General features: G+C 37.1%; 1 protein-coding gene across 25 annotated transcripts in view; it reads left to right on the forward strand.

Moving 5' to 3' along the window:
- The window catches only part of NRXN3 (neurexin 3), a 1534711-nt gene that overhangs the window by 1508020 nt on the left and 7073 nt on the right, over window positions 1–19618 (forward strand). For 2 of the 25 annotated variants that reach the window (XM_077910209.1, XM_077910210.1), the window contains exon 22: window positions 15462–15730. The exons of the other annotated variants lie outside the window; for them this stretch is intronic. In XM_077910209.1, coding sequence (XP_077766335.1) covers window positions 15462–15571 — 110 coding nt within the window. In that variant the 3' untranslated portion in view covers window positions 15572–15730. Of the gene's footprint in view, window positions 1–15461; window positions 15731–19618 lie in introns of those variants that run through there. 25 annotated transcript variants of the gene reach the window in all.

Raw genomic sequence — 19618 nt, forward strand, 5'->3', positions numbered from 1 at the left:
ACTTACGTTATAGTAAGGACTATAATATGCAAAATGATAGAACAGGAGCTGAAGATTTTGACAAGGGTGTTCCAAATTAATACTAAATAATTGAAAATTACCAAGTCAGTATCAAAACCAGAAAAGTTTGCATTCATTTCCAACCATACTTTACCACAACCTGTAGTAGCTAGATTCAAATACCCTTTATTTTTCTTTGGCACATTTTTTTCATACCCTATCATCTTCATGGGACAAACAGAATCATGTTAACTTTCCCCAAATACTGAGAACACATTGTAGACTCCCTTTCCAAAGCAAGAACATTCTTTTTGATTCCATACTCAGTGTGACAAAGCAGGAAGCCAGATCCTTTCTCAAAACCTGCCATATGCAATTGCCACCCCATGGACTTCGAAAGTGAGGCTGCAGAACTGGTTCATTTTGAAATATTTTCCTCTGTACCATAATACGTTTCCTTTTAGTGATATATAAGAATAAATATTTTTAAAAGATTTTATTCACTTATTTGACAGAGAGACAGAGAGAACACAAGCAGGGTGAATGACAGGCAGAGGGAGAGGGAGAAGCAGGCTTGCCACTGAGCAAGGAACCCAATGCAGGATTCGATCCTAGGGCCCTGAGATCATGACCTGAGCTAAAAGCAAATGCTTAACCATGAGCCACCCAGGTGCCCTAAGAATACATATTAATATTACCCTCAGATTTTTTTTTAACTTTGAAAAAATTCAGCATCTGAAGATTTGGATTTTTATTTCTTCTCATACATTCTTTAGGCCTCTGTTCCAGGATTTATGGCTATCCTTGTTCAGAGGGAGCCTCTTTTTGGCACAGCCTTTGCTTCTAGGGGGTAGAAATGTAGTGTATAGAATGAATTGAATAGCTATTTACCAGATGACACAATTGAGGGATTGAATGGAAGAAATTTGTGGTAACTAATATAATTATTCAAATTGGAATGTGGCCATTGCCCTAGGGTTCATATATTTCTTTAGAAGCAAAGTGGATGGGGATTCAGTGTAAGCATATGTAGTTAGAATTTCAACACTAAATTTTTACCATCCCTGCAAGGGGCAGGTGGGTTTTATTGTTGATGATTATAATAGTTACACAAGAAATTTGATAGTGATGGCAGGGGAACATCACCCTATCAGACTTGGCCACTGTTAGGAAGATTAAATTTAAATCCTGCCATGCATGGAACAGCCTCATTTATCTGTGGATGGTTATTAAAAACTACATAGTAAATTGCAGTCAGAACTCAGCCCTCTGCAACTGATTTCCAAGTTCTCACAACTCTGTATTAGAGTAGAATGCTTTCTAGTAAAATTTATTTCTAATGTTATATAGAGAAAAGCAGAACAAATGCAGTTATTCTTCTCAACAAAGTTCAACCGGATGCTACTAAGGGTTCAAAGAATTTGGACTGAAATGGTTCTGTGCACTGAAAACCCAGTGGTAAATGGCAGAAAGGTTAAATGTGATCCATGGCTATTGCTTTAATAGCCCATGCATTGCTCTCTTTGCCTTTCCCAGTTTGCTTTCTTGGAGCAACCAGTTCTTTGTGTAAGACTAGCGGGTCAGGCCTGAGAGTTTCTCGTTGAAACTCTTTCCAGTTGACATCGGATGCACATTTAGGTTGTTAAAACCAAGAGCCCTTCTTCAGCTAGGAAATGGTACACTTTTACTGTCAAGCTTGGCTCATGAGAACATTCCACCCACTATTCTGGACAACACATAAAACCAGCCCAAATAACAGAAAGTTACCTGTGGTGCTTCCTAACTCCACTTTTCAAAATCTATGTAGCTTTTATTTGGCCACCATTATAATATGAGCTAACCAACAGAGAAAGAGCTGCTTGTAGCTTTAGAATGCAGGTGGATAATTATTTCCATGCTCTCAAAACACCTTGAGTTGAGAGCTCCAGATAACTTCAAATATCTAAACATTAGCACAGTACAAAAGATAGATGTAGAGCAGTAAAAGTCAGCTGTGCCCAACACTTTCTTCTAAAAGCTCGAGTTGCTAGATTGAAAATTGGTGTCTATGCAGTAGCAAAAAAAAAAAAAAAAAAAAAATATCCCAGACCCATTAGCTCCTATGTTGTCTCTTTTGGTCTATTGTTCTTTTGCTGTCTGATTGCTATAGCGGGTCTTTACAGTGGCTAATTTACACAGTGGGCATCAACTTTCAAACCTTAATCCTCAGATTACTTAACTCCCCTCTGTTTCCACTCAGTGTCCCATGCATCCAAGATAATACTCTTAGCATTCTCCCCCAGGATGTTGTCATCTCACTGCAAGAAACACAGAAATTATTTCCCCTTCTAGACCCACTAAGGGGACCCACTAAGGACCCACTAAGGAAGGGGTGTTGTGAAGTGGTTATGTAATTATGTAATTGACTTTTGATTCTTAAGAGATAAGGAACATAAGACGTGCACTTCCATTATGTAATGACATAGTGTTAAGTAAATGGTAACCCCAGTCAATTAAAAAATATTTGTGAAATGATCATACTCACTTTGGAACAGTTTTGAGCTCTGTCAGCAAGAGCCCTTAACTTCCTTAAGTCATTGGTTCTCTCAAAAGATCATCTTATCCAATCCTTATATTTTACAGGCAATAATTCTCTGGAGCATAGAGAATTTAAGTCACTTACTTGAAGTTACATAATCAGTAGGTAAGATTGTCTCCATGTCCTGCCTCATAAAGTTATATCTCCTCTAGGAAAATCAAGAGAGCTTACTTTCTTGAAGTTTTGCTTGTTAGTAGGATGTATAACCTAGGGAAAAGACCCAGCAGCATCTGATTTTACTCATCTCCCCGATTTCTCTGGAAGCATACTAGATAGCTATTCCCATCTCTTTCTCTCTTGTGGCTTTATTCTTTAGGTCACTAATAGTGAACACCATTGCTTTACAAAGCTATTCTTTGCACCACTAATAGTTCTTTGATGTCACTTTCTGTAAAAGTATCACAACAAGTTATTCTCTAGAGACTTCTACATACTTAAGTCCTTGCTTTTAGATTTTTTTTCCCTTCCAAAGAAATGCCTTAAGGACTTGGTTAATCAGAGCTCTTCAAATATGAAGGCTGTTTAGAAGTTAAAATGCAGACATTCTCTAACACCTAAGCTCTGCATGCAGTATCTTTGTGTCTTGATTTATGCCCGTTAGCCAGATCCACAGGATATGTTGGGAAATGCCTTTTTATTTTGCAGTAATTACTTATTGGGTACTTATCCTGTGCCATACTCATGTGATTACTCATCTGGTCAACACTGCCCACAAACTGAAGGATCAGTGACCAAAGACAGTTGTACACTGTGTGTTCCTGCCATGTCCAAATCTTAGCTGTACTCAACAAGACCAAAAAGAAGAAAACCCAGAGAGAATAGGGTTTATTCAGAGTAGTTACAAATGCTATTCATAAGTACAAAGGTAACTTGATTGGGGTTGTTGCATATGGCTTTGCAGACTCCAGGGGATACTATTTACATAGACTGTGAGAGGAACCACATCCCCTAGAGTTGTATAAAGAAATAGCTCTAACCTTCAAGCAGACAGAAGCATGGAACAAAACAGCAGGTTCTCCTGTTTTTTTGTTGAATATTTTCCAGGAAACAAGACATACCCTGACATGCAAGGAAAATTTGGGTTGAGCCAAAACAAATATAAAAACAGAACGGGTATGATAAGGGCAAAATGATTTCTCTAAGTTTTTATGATACTGTACCAGCCCTAGGCCTTAACTCAATGTGTATTTCCATTGCCTAGTGTTTTGCCTATTGGCCCTTCAAGCAAGAAAGAGTGGTGATGAGTTACCACTTTCAAAAAACTCTGCTTAATCATCCAAAATAACAAGGATTTTCCTAGTTCATTGTTTGCAAGGGCTAATATGTTTTGTATTGTATAACGTATCATTAAAATCAGCTTTTTTTTTCAACAAAGGGGATCCACGTGAGCCTAGCTCTACACCAGGTGATTTTGCAAAGACAGTACTTCGTACTTATGAGTTTTAAGTTTCAGCTTACAATACTATCCATCCATCTGAAAAAACAAATATGACCTTCTGACAAATAGCATTGGGGGAAAAATAACTATAGATTAATACTATGAAACAGGAATAAAACTAATGCACAAACGTTCCAATGGAGTCACTGCATGTGAGCACATTAAACTTCTACGTGAAGACAGAGATTGTATGTGGGTTTCAAGGTTTCAGCATGCTGGCTTTTTTAATTAAATGTGGTACAATCACTAAAAGTAAAACCTTTAATGTTTCTCAAATCTTTTAAGATATTTCATATGGTCATCGCATATGGTGTGAAAACTTAAAAATCAAGTAACATCCATCTGAAACAGCACAAGCAAAATATATCATTATCTGTTTACTAATACCATGAAGAAATAGTATGGGAGCCCACACTGAAAAAATGTGACATCGTCTAGAGGAGATATTGAAAGTGATCAAGTGGTCACTGGCCCTTCCTTCCATTTTCAGAGCTGCTTGTAACTCTTACTTTGTAATCCTCATCTGCAGCCATACTAGTGTCAAATCCTTGTCCTAACACACCATTTTTCTCTAATACACATAGTAGGCTCCCTGGTTCTGAAAGGACACAGTAGGAAGCTAATTCTGGTGTCTTCTGGCCTGCCTGAGACTGTGCTAGTAACATCTGCCTATTCAATGAATACAGAGAAAGCCATTTTTATTCACTCTGCGATGATTAGTGGAGCCGTCCAGTTTGAGGTTAAAATGTAGAATAAAATAATAGGGTATGAAAAAGGAACAAGGTGGTATGCCTGGGTGGCTTAGTGGTTGAGCTTCTGTCTTTGGCTCAGGGAATGATCCTGGATTCGCAGGATCAAGTCCCACATTGGACTCTTTGCACGGAGGCTGCTTCTCCTCCCTCTGCCTATGTCTCTGCCTCTCTTTCTGTGTCTTTCATGAATGAATGAATGAATAAACAAACAAACAAACAAACAAATCTTAAAAAAAAAAAAAAAACAATGTGATGATCTCCTCCAACAATTGACTTATGGTACTTCAAAAAAAATTTCTGTAGCGTCAATGATGAATTAGGATATTATATGAAAGAAAATGACATGGGACAGAGATATTCAGGGAGCACTTGTAATTTAACAACTCAGGCAAATAGCAAAGGAATCAAATAATTTAGACTACTTTGTTTTTGATAGGTACTTATTAGATAACTCAAATATCTATCATGTTACTTTTAGAATAGGAAGAACATCCATTTTATTCCTGAAACAGGAATAAAATTAATGCACAAATGTTCCAATGGAGTCACTGCATGTGAGCACATTAAACTTCTACATTGTGTGGTCCTAAAATCCATGTATTAGAAACTGTTTGGTAGCTTTGGATGTGCCTGTAAAATAGTTTATTACTCTCTTAACATTTCTGGCAATATATGTATATGTTTGTATGTATTTTTAAAAATGTCTGTATATGTAATGTCTCCTTTGATTGATTAACATCCAGTGAAGTTTATCTCCATTTTATGAATAAGAGTTTATGGCTTACTCAAGGTCACAGAAGTTGGATCACAGCTGGGATTTAGTTCACTACAAGTTCAACTTGATTTTGCAGAAGAGCCCCTTGGGAAAATGCAAATATCCAGACACACCTGCCATCCTGCCCCTACTACCCCAGTAGAGTGATTTAGTAGGTCTGCCTTAGGTGACCTGGGGTTGTGAAAAAACAGAACCAAAAAATGAACATACAAAACCCAAACAACAGCGACAAAGAAAACCTCATAGCCCCTCTGAATATCTCATTGTGTAGTAATAATTTCAAAGTCAAAGGAGTTTGAAATAAATCTGTAGGAGCAACCTGGGTGGCTCAGCGGTTTAGCACTGCCTTCAGCATCCTGGAGACTCAGGATCGAGTCTCACGTCAGGCTCCCTGCACAGAGCCTGCTTCTCCCTCTGCCTGTGTCTCTGCCTCTCTCTTTCTCTCTCTGCGTCTCTCATGAATAAATAAAATCTTAAAAAAAAAAGAAAGAAAGAAATCTGTAGAGATCCTAGGATCTCCTATAGAAGTTGCTTTTGTGCCTAAAGAGTAGCTTGCTTGTAATTTCCCATGTTCACTGAGAACCAAATATTAACAAACTTCTGTTTAAGGATTGCATTGTGGTTTAATGTAAAAATATATAGGATTGGGTTCGTGCATGCTTATTCAACTTTCTAGTTGTAAAACTTTGGGCACATTAACCTCTTTCAGCCCAAGTTTACTAATATATAATGTAATTGTAATGATTAACTGAAATAAAATATCAAAAGCATTCAAAATGATGCCTAGCAGAGAATAAAAGTTCTCAATAACTCTTAAGAGCAACTCTTTCCAGAACTAGGCTTCTGGTTAATTAGTGTTTTAACTATATAATTACAATTTATATTTTCTTTCTCTTTTGTCATATTTGCAGGGAAATCACTTTGTCTACCATTTGATCATATGCATTTATCCCTAAGCATCTCTCTTTACTAATCCATAGGCTCCTGTGCATTGAGTTTTTGGAATGACTAGAGAATTTCTTATAGCTCCGTCCCTAATATATAGCAGTTTTATTTACAAAAAGCGAAGAATAATCTCATGATATGTGTCTTGTCCATGCAGACATCTCTGCAATCTTCTGCTCCTCATGGCTCAGGTCAGACACAGTCAAAGCTATGCAGTTATAATAGAGCATCTTGATGTCAAGTGCATGATGGGCAAGCTTTTCATCTTGTTTGCATAGTACTAGTTTCCATTGATTACAAAAATGCCTTAATGGCATTGATTTATGAATACTGTATGTTCCTTGCAATGAAAATATGTTTTAAGGGAAAAGAGGGTGTTTTCAAGATACAGTGAGTTTTAGTGTTGTGTGTGTTCATGTTCAGCTGTTTTTCCTGAACAGCTTAGAGGATTTATGGGGTATATAGAGAGGAAGTAGTTTGGGATGTCCGGCTGCTACCACCTAAAGAAACTCTGGTACAAAGAAAATAGAATTTTGGTCATAGGGGCGCCTGGGTGATACATTTGGTTAAGTGTTTGACTCTTGATTTTGGCTAAGGTCATGATCTCATGGTCATGGGATTGAGCCCCACATTGGCTCCATGCTTGGTGCAGGAATCTGCTTGAGATTCTGTCTCCCTCTCTCTGCCCCCCCCCGCCCCCCACTAGTGTGCTCTGTCTTACTCTCTGTCTCTCTCTCTCAAATAAATAAATTTTTTTTTTTAAAGATTTTATTTATTTATTCATGATAGTCACAGAGAGAGAGAGAGAGAGAGGCAGAGACACAGGCAGAGGGAGAAGCAGGCTCCATGCACTGGGAGCCCGACGTGGGATTCGATCCCTGGTCTCCAGGATCGCGCCCTGGGCCAAAGGCAGGCACCAAACCGCTGCGCCACCCAGGGATCCCTCAAATAAATAAATTAAAAAATATATTTTTAAAAAAGAATCCTGGTCATAATGACAGAGTAAATGTGCCTTTGTGAACAACAGAAGCAAAATAAACCTTCTTAAATAATTTATTACTCTATAAACACAATCATAAAGTGTCAGGGTACCAGTTCAAGAGAAAGGTCCCACTGCTGCCAGATTCTGCTGTCAGTGGCTGCAGGGCCACAGGAGGCAAAGATAACCAAATACATTTTTACTACCCTGGTCACCATTCCTCCTACTGATAATTTGTTTGGCTCCTTCCTTGCTATTGCCTAAAGACAAGCATCAAAGTTTGGCAGCTGTAGGTCTGAATATTCTGTTTATTTTATCTTTAGCTTTCACAACTGCAAAGGAAAGCCTGAGTTTTTAATAAACATCCCAGCACTGGTTTATGAAAGGGAGAATGAGTTAGATAGTGATGTATTTTTTCAGAAGCCTTCTTAAGGCAGCTGTGGATGAGAAGGTCCAATTTGCATTGGAACTGCTAACTAGAACTCAGGGAAATCCCATCTGGTTTAGAGAAGAGTAAAATAAAATAAAACAAAATAGAGAATGCAATGCCTCAATACTCAGTTTACAAAATATTTACTCAATGCCTGCCCTCAGAAATGATGTCACTGAGTGAAATCATTCAGCAGTAATTTCCTGAGCTCTTACTATAAGTCCAGCTCTGCTCCAAGTATAGTGGAGAACAAGACAAAGTCTCTGTTCTCATAGAGTTAATTATCCATTGAGAGAGAACTGGACATAAATGAAAGTGTAAGAGTCAGCTATGTAGAGAATCAAGATCAGTTAGTGAGCAGGTTGCTACTTTACTAGGGAATTCACAGAAGAACTCTCTGAAGAATAAAATTAGGGGAGAGGCCCGAATCAATGGAAGAACCTAGCAAGGCAGAGAGCAAGGAAAGGAGTGTTCCTAGAAGGAAAGCTAGAGAAGTATAGCTAGAGTCTGAGACATCCTGCATCAGCAGAGCTATAGGGGATCTGTAGGAGATGAGATGGGAGTCACAGTAAGCAGCTGGCAGATCACAGGGTACTTTCACAGTAGGTCAGGGTCCAGAGTTTGGGTTAGAGGATGTCTTTAAATATTTTAAGCCAGAAACTGACGATCTGATTTATATTGTATACTATATATATATATATGTATATATTGTATACTTTTGAAAGCAGTTTGGCTCATTATGGAGAATGGATTTGGGGAAGTGAATAGTGAAGGTGGGAAAATCAGTTGGGAGCTACTACAGACTTGAAGCAAGGAATTATGGTGATTTATGCTATGGCATAGATAATGGCATTGGAAAAAGTAGACATGTGAAGAATTTGTTGCCAGAGTAGAGCCACTAAAACTTCCTGGTACGCTGGATATGTGGAGGTGAGACAGGGTAGGGGCCCAAGTAGATGACTAATTAGGGGTTTGTACATCTGAGTCAGACCAAAGAGATGGGAAATCCAAGGGGAGTTGCAAGGTTAAGAGCCAAATAAAATCCAAAGTTCTGTTTAAGCCTTTTTGCATTTGAGAAGCCTCTTAGATATTGAAGTGGAAATGTTGAGTAGGCAGTTGGAGATGAGGAACTGGAATTCTGAGGATGGGTAGAGGTGATCTGGAAATCAGTCATATAGATGATAGGCATGCATAGCCAAGAGGCTAGATGGGATCATCAAAAAAATTAAGACAGTCTAGGGCCATGCCTGGGGCCATCCAAGAGACAGAGAGATGAGGCAGGAAGTAAGGAAGTAAGGAGGAATCTCAGGCTATTCAAGCAATTGGAACAAGACATTTCAGACAGGGCTTTCACTTTTCTGACTGGCACACAGGTGACTTTTTATGTTGATAAAATGAGTATTTTATATTACCAACTATCTTGGATTTTAATAGTATTACAAGGGCATAATCATTCGCAAATAACGAGCTTTATGCACATATTACCCCTAAGAGTCTACCTGGAGGCAAGGCAAGGAGCAGGGTAACTGTGGCTAAGTTCATGGCTTTGAGGTCTATTTCTACTGCTCTTTCTCATTGTTTCACTTTATATTCCTTCTTGATTAAAGAAACTAGTGCCAGCAAAGATAGCTTTTTTGAATCCCACCCACTTCACAATGCAGACTTCCAAGTGTTGCAAGCTGTTCTATTTTTGTAATTTAATTCAACACATATGCACAGAAGACCTATGGTATGTCCTGCTCTATGCTAGACAGATTAAAAAACACAAAATAAGCATACAGATTCAGCTTGTGAATCAGGGAACTTTTAATATCCTGAGTGAAGAAAGCCTTATTTGCACTGATACCTGATTAAAACAAAATTAAAAGAAGAATAGTAATTCCTGAAAATTTCTTAATGGAGTTTTCCTTTTGTATATCTTAGTGTATTAATGCTTTGGGCAGGAAGGAGCTAAAATACTATCGGGACCCTCTGTTCCCTCATGTCTTCATCTTACCCCACAGTTCTGATGTCTATTGAGATAGGTGTTTCCAAGGAATTTCAGGAGTTGGAGTGAAGAGCAAGTGACTTGACTCAAGTGACATGGTTTGCTAGAGGACAAGAGCTCACCTCCAGGTCTGTGCTCCTGCCACTAAATAAATAGGTTCTTATGAAAATGCATTTAAATAAGAGCTCCTCAAGAGTAACTCTAACCCACACAAAGAGTAAAATAAAGTAATTATGAAATTACCTACAGAAATTATAAAAATTCACTGTTACAAGATGAACTAAGAAAGCGTTAGAAACTTAGCATTATTAGGTTAGGGACAGAGCTTCAACAGAAATGGTAATCATAGATATTCAGGTTAGGGTTTTGGATTGAGGTTGTCTGGTTGGTGCTGAAGCAGACACTCCAAGGATCACACTTGGGGTAGGACTGACCTCAACTGTCTGGGATTCAGCCTCCTCTGTTGAATATGAAACCCTACTTTTAGGGGCACCTGGGTGGCTCAGTGGTTGAGTGTCTGTCTTTGGCTCAGGTTGTGATCCCAGGGTCCTGAGATCGAGTCCACATCAGGCTCTCTACAGGGAGCCTGCTTCTCCCTCTGCCTATGTCTCTGCCTCTCTCATGAATAAATAAATAAAATCTTAAAAAAAAAAACTAATTTTATAACAATGCTATAGTGTCAGCTTTGAAAACAAAAGTAACAAATATTTGGAAAGCTCTTAGAATTTATTAGCACTTTGACATTAGAAATCGCATGAGTCATAAAGCCTATCCTGTGAGGTGGGTTAATTGAGCAGACATCATAATCTCCATATTATACATGAGGAAACTAATTCAGGGAGGTTAAATGACTTGTTCAGATTCTTAACAAGCTAGTATAGTGGTCACTACTACATCCAGGACTGGACCTTGGGTCTCCTGACTCTAAAATTTCTATCTCATATATTAAATACCAGGCACAAAGCAAGCCATGATAGTGATGCATGATTTTAATGCTTTTATGGAAGCCATAGCCTAGTGCAGGGGCAAAAAAAAAAAAAAAAAAAAAACATAATTAAATATATTAACCAATTTACTCACTCATTAGTTCAGTCAATAAATGTTTGGTTTTTAGTATTCTAGTTAGTAAGCAAATAAAGATAAAAAGACTTCATATTTGTACTAAAGTTCTTGTAGCCTAGTTGAGACTAAGAAGAAAACAAATTGAGTACAATGGAGTATTGGAGTCAGCAGAAATCTGTGTAGGGCATAGTAGGTTCACAAACAAGAATGGAGATGGTGGGACTGAACTAAGGCACAAGTTAAGGATTACATGAGTATAGGGAAAGAAGTCATTAATTTAAGGTCCTTTCACAATAAATGTTCTATCCTATTAAATTGTAATGCTACCCATTGTAATGTTATATCCATTCTTATCTACTCGAGTATGAAAAATTACCCTAAACTGAGAAGCAGATCATTAATACAGAAATACAGTTCTGAGTCTTGGGCTTGATGATGTCCTGGACTATCTTGTCCATCTTGGAAGCTTAATTATCTATCTCCCTATCTCCCTAATTTTCCTGTCTCTCCATATCTATCTACTATAACAACATGTGGAAATTGAGTTTGGGAACAGATAGTACATGACTTTTTACTTGGGGCATTTTTGTTTACCATTATAAAGAAAATATGAAACTGCTTATTTAGAAACATATACCATGTATGAAGCAGGTTTCTTTACCCTTCTCTGAGCATCACTCATTTCTGAGGAAGAGGTTGCAGAAGGCAGAGTATATGCAAGGTTCATTTTTTAACACATATGGCAGCCATTCCCATATTCCTGGATTCCATATGCATTCTTAAAGGCCAAACCATGATTCAGAACTGAGACAATGGTTCTCCCAGAAGAATCCTTCCCTTCTTCCCATAGACACATAAGCAATCAGTGAAATGTTTTTGTCTCTATCACTGGGGGGACAGATGGGGAGATGTACCTCATAGATCTAATGCAAAAACCTTGAAAATCATCGGTAGATATTTGTTCTCCATGCTTCTCTCTTAGCCTGCCCTACTTGGAATGGTTCAAGTGTCTCCCTGGAATTGCACTCAGACTCCCAGAAAGGTTTACTCTTCCTTCCTCTCTTCACTATTTTCCCTCAGAAATTTAAAATATTTGCAGTTATACAAAGTAGTTCATTCAGGCCTTTCTCTTGGACCTTACCTGTACACCCTGAAGACAATGCCTCTTAGCAAGCAAGATCCACTCTCCCAAAGAGGCAGGTCTACCACTTGAGTTACTTCAGTATGTCTTTGGAGTGTATCAAACACAACTCCAAACAATTTAGAAACTTACTTTTCTTTGAAACAAGTGCACTCCTCAAGATGAATTCTGACCCGTGTAATTCTATCATACTGCATTTGATGTTTTTAAAAGTTTGACTTGACATTTAGACAGTGTTATTTGGATATGGTGGGATTAAAAAAATGGTTGCATGAAAATATGCTGTTTTAAGTCAAACTATTGTATTATTTGTTCTCAATGGCAAGCATAACTCTAAATTATTTTAAAACACCCACCAAGTAGAAGCATAGGTACAGAACCATGTAGTTACTTTAGTTACTACAGTTAGATTAATAAAACCTAACATGGGTACCTGGTAAAAGATTAAAATAAAGCTGAGACATGATTGTGAACTACTAGCAATATTACTTTGTATCTACATTAGAAATCAAACAAGCTTATATATGTAACTGATGGCTGACATATTATGAAAATGTATATGCGCTATATTTAGTCAGTGTTGGCTTCATTTAAAACTATGGCTTCCATGGGTTTAAAAAATACATATTTTATTTGCAAAGTGACAACCATTCATTTTGCTATGTTCAGTTGTTTAAACCAGTGATTTCTATAATGTAAGTGACATCCTACTTGTATGAGTTTTAAAACAGGTTACTTTGAAATCAGTAAATTACTCAATAAAAACTTAGGAGACCGAATTTCATGATCTGTCTTCCTCAAAACACCTCTTAACACCTCTTACTATCCAAGAGTATGTATATACTGGAAGTATCTTACTCTGTAAGTCTCATACTTAGGCCAGTTACGTTTCCTCCTTTAAAAAATTGTCTATGAAACAAAAAAACAGCCCACCTGAGTGTTACCAAAACTAACTTTGTTCTATAGAAGTCATTTGATGCCTTGTGAGGCCGTATGAACATTTGTAGGATCTTCTTATACCATACAATTCAATGTTAAAAGTATAATTATTCAAAAAAAAAATCAGTGGCAACAAGGGTTTTTTGTTTCCTATATTGAGATTCTTTTCCTCCTTCTAAAACCTCCTAGCTACCCTTTGTGAAGTTCCTAAAATAATGATTAACATTATTAAACCAGAGACTAAAAATCTTGGTACGGACTGACCCATGGGGACACGTTACTATAATTATTTTAAAATAAAATAATAAAAGGGGCGTCCCATAGGGGGCCAGAGTCTGACTCATCCTCACAATGTATTTCCTTTTTGTTAAAGTCACCCAGAAAAGTTCTTAGGAGTGACTAGGATTGTGTCAGAACCAGGTGTTCTCAAGTGTCTTACCTTTGTGGTTTGCCTACCTGGGTTTCCGAGTCCTTGGTTGGACATTAATGTTCCCACAGGAATAAAGTATTGATTATAACTCTTAGGATCTCTTCCAGTAGAGGCTGAGGCCATTTCTAAAACACACGTGCACGCATGCATGCATACGCATACATTCACACTCTCCTCCTCTCCCTCTCTTTTCCATTTTTCTCAATATAGATTGGACTGAACATTTGTTTCCCACATGAAGACTGGTATAGTTTCCCCCAATGGCCTTGGAGTAAACCACGCTCATTTCCCGACTATCCTGTACTTTACAGATACTGACATTGTATCACTGTGTTCCTTGGAGTGGAGAGGGATTTTGCTCCATTACTAATCAATCTATCTATCATCTATCTATCTATCTATCTATCTATCTATCTATCTATCTATCTATCTATCTTATAATCTATCTGCTATTCCATTCATCAGGCTCATTTTATGAATACCTTATTGTCACTTATGGTACTCTGTCAATTTGACAAAACCACGGAAAACTCATATGGAACAATGCAATTATAACCTCTCTATGACTTACAAAGTATGCCTTCCAAGTCTGTGAATGAATATGGGATAAGTTTTCTAGAGCAGAACCCATGAACCCATGTATATTTTTACCTCAGTTCTTGCCACTACAGGCTCTACAGGCCTCACCATGCATACACATGTGCACATCCCTTCCTTGTTGTAATTGGCAGGAAGCCTTGGGATGTCCTTTGCCCCTACTGGAAAGGCATGAAAAACTAAGTCCAGTACCTTCCTCCCACCCCCAAATCAGTTTTGTCTTCCTGACCTCTCCCCAACCCTAGCTTGCTGTTCTGTTTTTCTATTTTCCCTAAATGCAACTTACTTTAAGCATGTATTAATTTGATTACCATTCCTACAGTTAAAGGATAATAGAAGATTACCCATTTGTCAGTCTTAGCCACTTTCTTCTCTTTCAAATGTCTACTTATGACGTACATCCAGACTGCACGCCCTTTTTATTTTTTTTAAAGAAGCAAAACCAAAACAAAAAAAATTTAAGAAAATGCAAAATTTCTTTTTAAAGAAAATGCAAAATTTGTTTTCAATTTTGGCTATCACCAAAGGGGAATCAACAAGCCAGAACACGAAAAGCAAAAAAAAAAAAAAAAAAAAAAAGTGTCCCCTGACTGCTCTGTCTGTGCCTCTTCAGCGTGTGCATCTGGTTGTTCATCTCTGAAAGTGTGTGAAATACTTTTTTTCTTTAAATTTTTTTTTGTTCTTTTCTCCCTTTTTGTTTGGGAATTATTAAGTGCTTTTTGTATTATATCTATCTATATATATCAATATGTTTCTTTTAATTGCTAGATCTTTAACTTTAGATTTGGTTTTATCCAAAATTATGAGAAAAAAAGAGTTATGAATTGTTTTCTGCAATTTTTCCCTACTCCCTCTTTAAATGTGGAACAACTTCAGCTGCAGTATCTCCACATCCACATCTTTGAAATTAGTGCCTTCTCTTTGGGAATCCCATGCACCATGGGTGGCAGGGGGAAAATGGACGAGGTCATTTAAACAGAACCATTGCTCTATAGGGAAGTGATTAGTTTCCCAGCAGGTGGGCTCCCTATAAGGTTTTGCCTTTCCATCAGCTCTGCAAGTCTCTAACCACCACCCCCAACTCTAGATGGGGCTGTGTGGCTGCCGGTGAAGTTGTTCAACTTGAATGCATAAATCTAGTCTCCTTGTTTTTGCTTTTAATCTTTTGATCATTATTAATAGTACTATTATTTTATGTATCTTGGCTACTTTTAGTAGGAAAAAAGTTTAACTGTTTTTATTATTTGAAACTCTTTAATGAAAATGTAATGATTTTTGGAGTAATTGCATGTTGAAGAAGTTGCAGCTTAGGGTGTGTGAGATTGTGTTAGAGTTCTGTTCTTTATTTCTGTAGATGGGCATGTGTAGGCTCATTTGTTTTTGTATATTGCCCATCCCTTCCTTACAGCCAGAAGCTCTAATGCAGCTAGATCACTCCGTGCCGCCCTTACATGGACATGGCGACTCACTTACACATTCACCCCCATCATCTTCATCTCTTGTGTAGTACACTCATAAATACAACCCTCCCCTCTCTGCATCTTTCCTTCCCATTCCCCCCCTTCTTTAGCATTGTTCAAATATATGTGCTGTCATCCATCCCCTTAAATTAAAGAAATCTAAAACTTGTCAAAATGACAAAAATATTTAAAAATTAAATATATATCTGAGAACCTATATTAGTGCAGAAGTTCATTCAAAACCCTCCAGATTCAAGATTTTTTTAAAGGCAAATTCTAAAAGTAAACAGGTTTTTTTTTTTTAATTTTTTAAGTCATTGCAATCGGAATTATTTTGAATTCAAAATCGATGCTCTCCTAAGCCCCTCAAAGTAAAACTTTGTTGAAGTGCAGATTTTTTTTTTTTCTTTTCATGTTATGTGGTGTGGATGTATGTGTTGTTGCCTCCCTGTATCATCCTCTGTTGTAAATTATTATATTTGAAAAATTAGACATTTTGCTCAAAAGTTTTTTAAGAAATGACAACAAAAAAAGCAAGTTACAAGAATGTGGCAATTCTATTTGTCCAAGAGCATTCTTACACAACTTTCTTTTGTAAATTTTTCTTTCATGCCAAAAAACATGCGGGCAATTTGTTGATGTAAGTTGACTATAAATTAATACGGTATGCTTTTTCACTTAAGTTATTTTATCTATATGGAAATAATTTCTTTCTTTGTTTTCCAAAAACAGCCTCTATTTTTTTATTTGCTTTTACTTTTTTTTTTTTTTTCCTGTCATTATACTGTGAATGCCTTGTTGATGTTATTTGCTTTCCTTTCCTCTAGCTTACTTTGGCCTTGATGTTGGTTTTATTTTCTACTGTATGATTTTGAAAATAGTATTAAATATTTTATTTTCTTTGTGTCTCTCTGCTTAATTTTCACTGTTGTGTTCTGTGCTGAATTGCTTTTAATGATCAATGTGAACTCTACAGTTGGTAGAAGGGGGTAAGTTGTTCTTACCATCCAAAGGAAGCCTAGCCTCTTTGCCTGAACCAACCTTAATACCTTGAAAGTCATGGTAGGCTTTACAGTAGGATATTAAATTGGTTACAGCCAATGGGAGGCCTGGGCACCCCCCAGAAGAAAATGAGTTACCTCCAAGTATTGTCATAATGCATCCTCATTTAATTCCTTAGGAAGCACTCAGGGAAATCAGTCTTATCGTATTTTCCTTCAGCAAAGGGAAATTAAGATACTCTCAAGTGACTATGGTGGAGTTTGGTTATCCAGGATTATGCCACCACCATCACTGCCGACTACAAAATCAATTCTATAAAGAATGAAGGCATCGAGAGTCCCAGGTGTTTCGAGTATGTTCCTATAATAATGATGCCTTCCAATGTATAGAACTTACTACTGGTGAAAGCACACACATATACACAGAAGGTACACAATTCTCTCTCCCCTCTCCTTCCCTGACTCTTTCTCTGTCTGTTTCTCTCTGTCTCTCTCTCTCTCTCTCCCCACCTTCTCTTTCCCTCTCCCTCTTCCTTGCCTCTCTCTCTAAATCTCTGTCTATCCCTCCTCCCCTTTTACCTTTCTATTAATAGTTGCTATTTATTTCCTGGATTTAATCAAGTGAACTTTAGGAGTATCCTAAGGATTCTTCTACCAAGAAGCAACATGATATTTTCACATCTAAAGTTGTATTTAGGAAATCTTTCATGTAGGTAGGTACTGCCTTAGAGGTGAGAATATCCCTTGACTTTAAAGGTATTTGGATTAATGTTGCTTTATGCACTTTGGAAACATAAGATCAGTAAGAAGTGCTATACAGTTTTTAAATAAAGAGGTTGTTTCACTTTAATTTCAGGCATTGTGTTATCTGAAACTGTTACAGAAATAATCAGATTGAATGGTGGTTAACAGACATGTTTGCAACCTAGCAGCTTTAATGAATGGGCTTTCTCTGCCTCAGTTCACATGATTCTATATTGTTTCATGTGTTAGATGATATTTTGGGTTTAAAACCAAGAACTTCCTAAATGGGGTGTTATTTTGTCTAATAGAATTGATTTTTGTGAGGAAGCTGTCCATAGGTCAACTTAATAAAAGGTTAATTTTGTTTTAAAAAGATACAAGCTCTTTGAAATCTTATAAATCATTCTTCTAAGTCTGCATTTAAAATAACCTGAATCATCTAGATCCTATATTATTATACTTGTACCTTAGCATGAGGTTACTATGTTAAAAAATGGTCAGAAGAAAGTAATGAATGGTTTCAGTGTTTACAGGCCCAAAATGTTAATAGAAATAATACTAGTAATTAGCATTTTGGAGTAACACTGGGTTCTGTGCTAAATACTTAATATGCTTTACAATTAACATTAACATGCATTAAATTATTATTCACACTGGCGGTTTGAGATGGACTATGTTATTACTTCTATTTTACAAAAAGTTTAAGAATTTTTTGCAAAACTCCTAGGGCTAGTAAGCCACAGAGGTGTGATGCTAACCTGGAGTTTGAGTGACTCCAGAGGCAAAGCTCTTAACCAATAGGCAAATGAAAAATCCCACTGGACATTCCTTATTTTACAAGGTAAAATGATACCAAGTGTCTTTGTCCCATCTTATTGGGAATATGTTAGAAAATAGAACCTGAAGCTTTTCAGAATCAATTCCATTTCAGACAAACTAGGGAAAACATGTCCTACCTAGAGATCTTATTAAAATGCAAGTGAAGCCCCTTTGAGACACTTGAGTTTTTCTGGAGTCTTCTCCCCAGGTACTTGCCATATTTGTCCATGGCTATTTTTTCTGAAGGTGGAGAGGAATTGCAAGCTTCAGGATATTTATGTGCTACAAGTACACACTGCTTTGGCACCAAACAACTAAATGAATATCATTCAACCACTAATTTAGAAGGGGGAAGGATGATTTTTCTGTATTATGTGAATTTCTCAGCAGAGAATTAGAAAAATGCAAATGAGAGGTAAAGGACCTAAATATACATAAAATAAATTCAAGGAATTGGAGAATGGCATCCTCTCTCAGTCTGGCTCTTTAGTGTCATTGTTTTGGTATTTTTGTGACTTCTTAGACTCAAATATATCCAGAGAGGCAAAGGTTGGAGCCACATTGAAATTTTGTGCTGCTCTTGTTTTTTGTTTTGTTTTGTTTTGTTTTTCAGATGACCTACTACATTCACCATTACCTGCAACATTCTCACAGTTCAGAAAAGTTCTATTAAATTTTTAATACACTGTCTTTTTCGATGGCAGAGAGCCCCTTTTGCTGGATATCAGCCCTAGACACATGAATTATATATCTATAAATACACTCATAAAGCAAAAAAGCAGGGCAGCCTTCAGGGCTAAAATAGACCTTTTATATCCCTAGTGATCTCTCTAGTTTAAAGAAAAGCACAACGCTGTCAAAAAGGGGTATATATTCCTGATTTAAAATGCTAACGTTAAGGAATAAAGATAGTTCTTATTCCGAGCCAAAGAAAAATTCTGGGGATGGAATAGGAAATTAGGGTGTTGTTAGCCTGCAGGGTTTCTGCCTGTAGCCCCTTATGATTTTAGGCTTCTTGCTTTTGTGAATACTTTTATAAGCCTAGACATCTGGTAGATCCCTGACTCCATAGTCTTTGGGCATTGAAAAAAAGTATCAGCTGCTGCTCTAGCATTTCTGAGGATAATCACTTTGGATTAAAACAAATAAACATAAAATCTTAAAGAGGTTTCCACAATCTAAGTTATTTCTCTTAAGGATCTAATTTTGAGAGAAATGTATCCCTCATCTCAAAGGATGTGTGCCCTTGGACTCCCTAGGACACTATAAGCATCCTAAATCTTAAAGATGGGAGTTGATATTAAAATTGATTATACATGCCAACTCACACACACCTCTCCCAAGCACCTTGCACATTTACAGTTCTTCAAAATTTTCTAATTTTCATTGCAATTCCAATTCATAATAGTTTCCATATCCTAATTGACTTCCTTTTAAACCGAAGACATTCTTCCAATTTCTTGAGATACCAAGAAAGGGGGTGGATTATGAAAGCTTTTCTCCCATTTCATTGATGAACCTACCACCAAAATTGGGGCTCA

This window comes from Canis aureus, chromosome 9, assembly GCF_053574225.1.
Source record: "Canis aureus isolate CA01 chromosome 9, VMU_Caureus_v.1.0, whole genome shotgun sequence".
Lineage (NCBI taxonomy): Eukaryota > Metazoa > Chordata > Mammalia > Carnivora > Canidae > Canis > Canis aureus.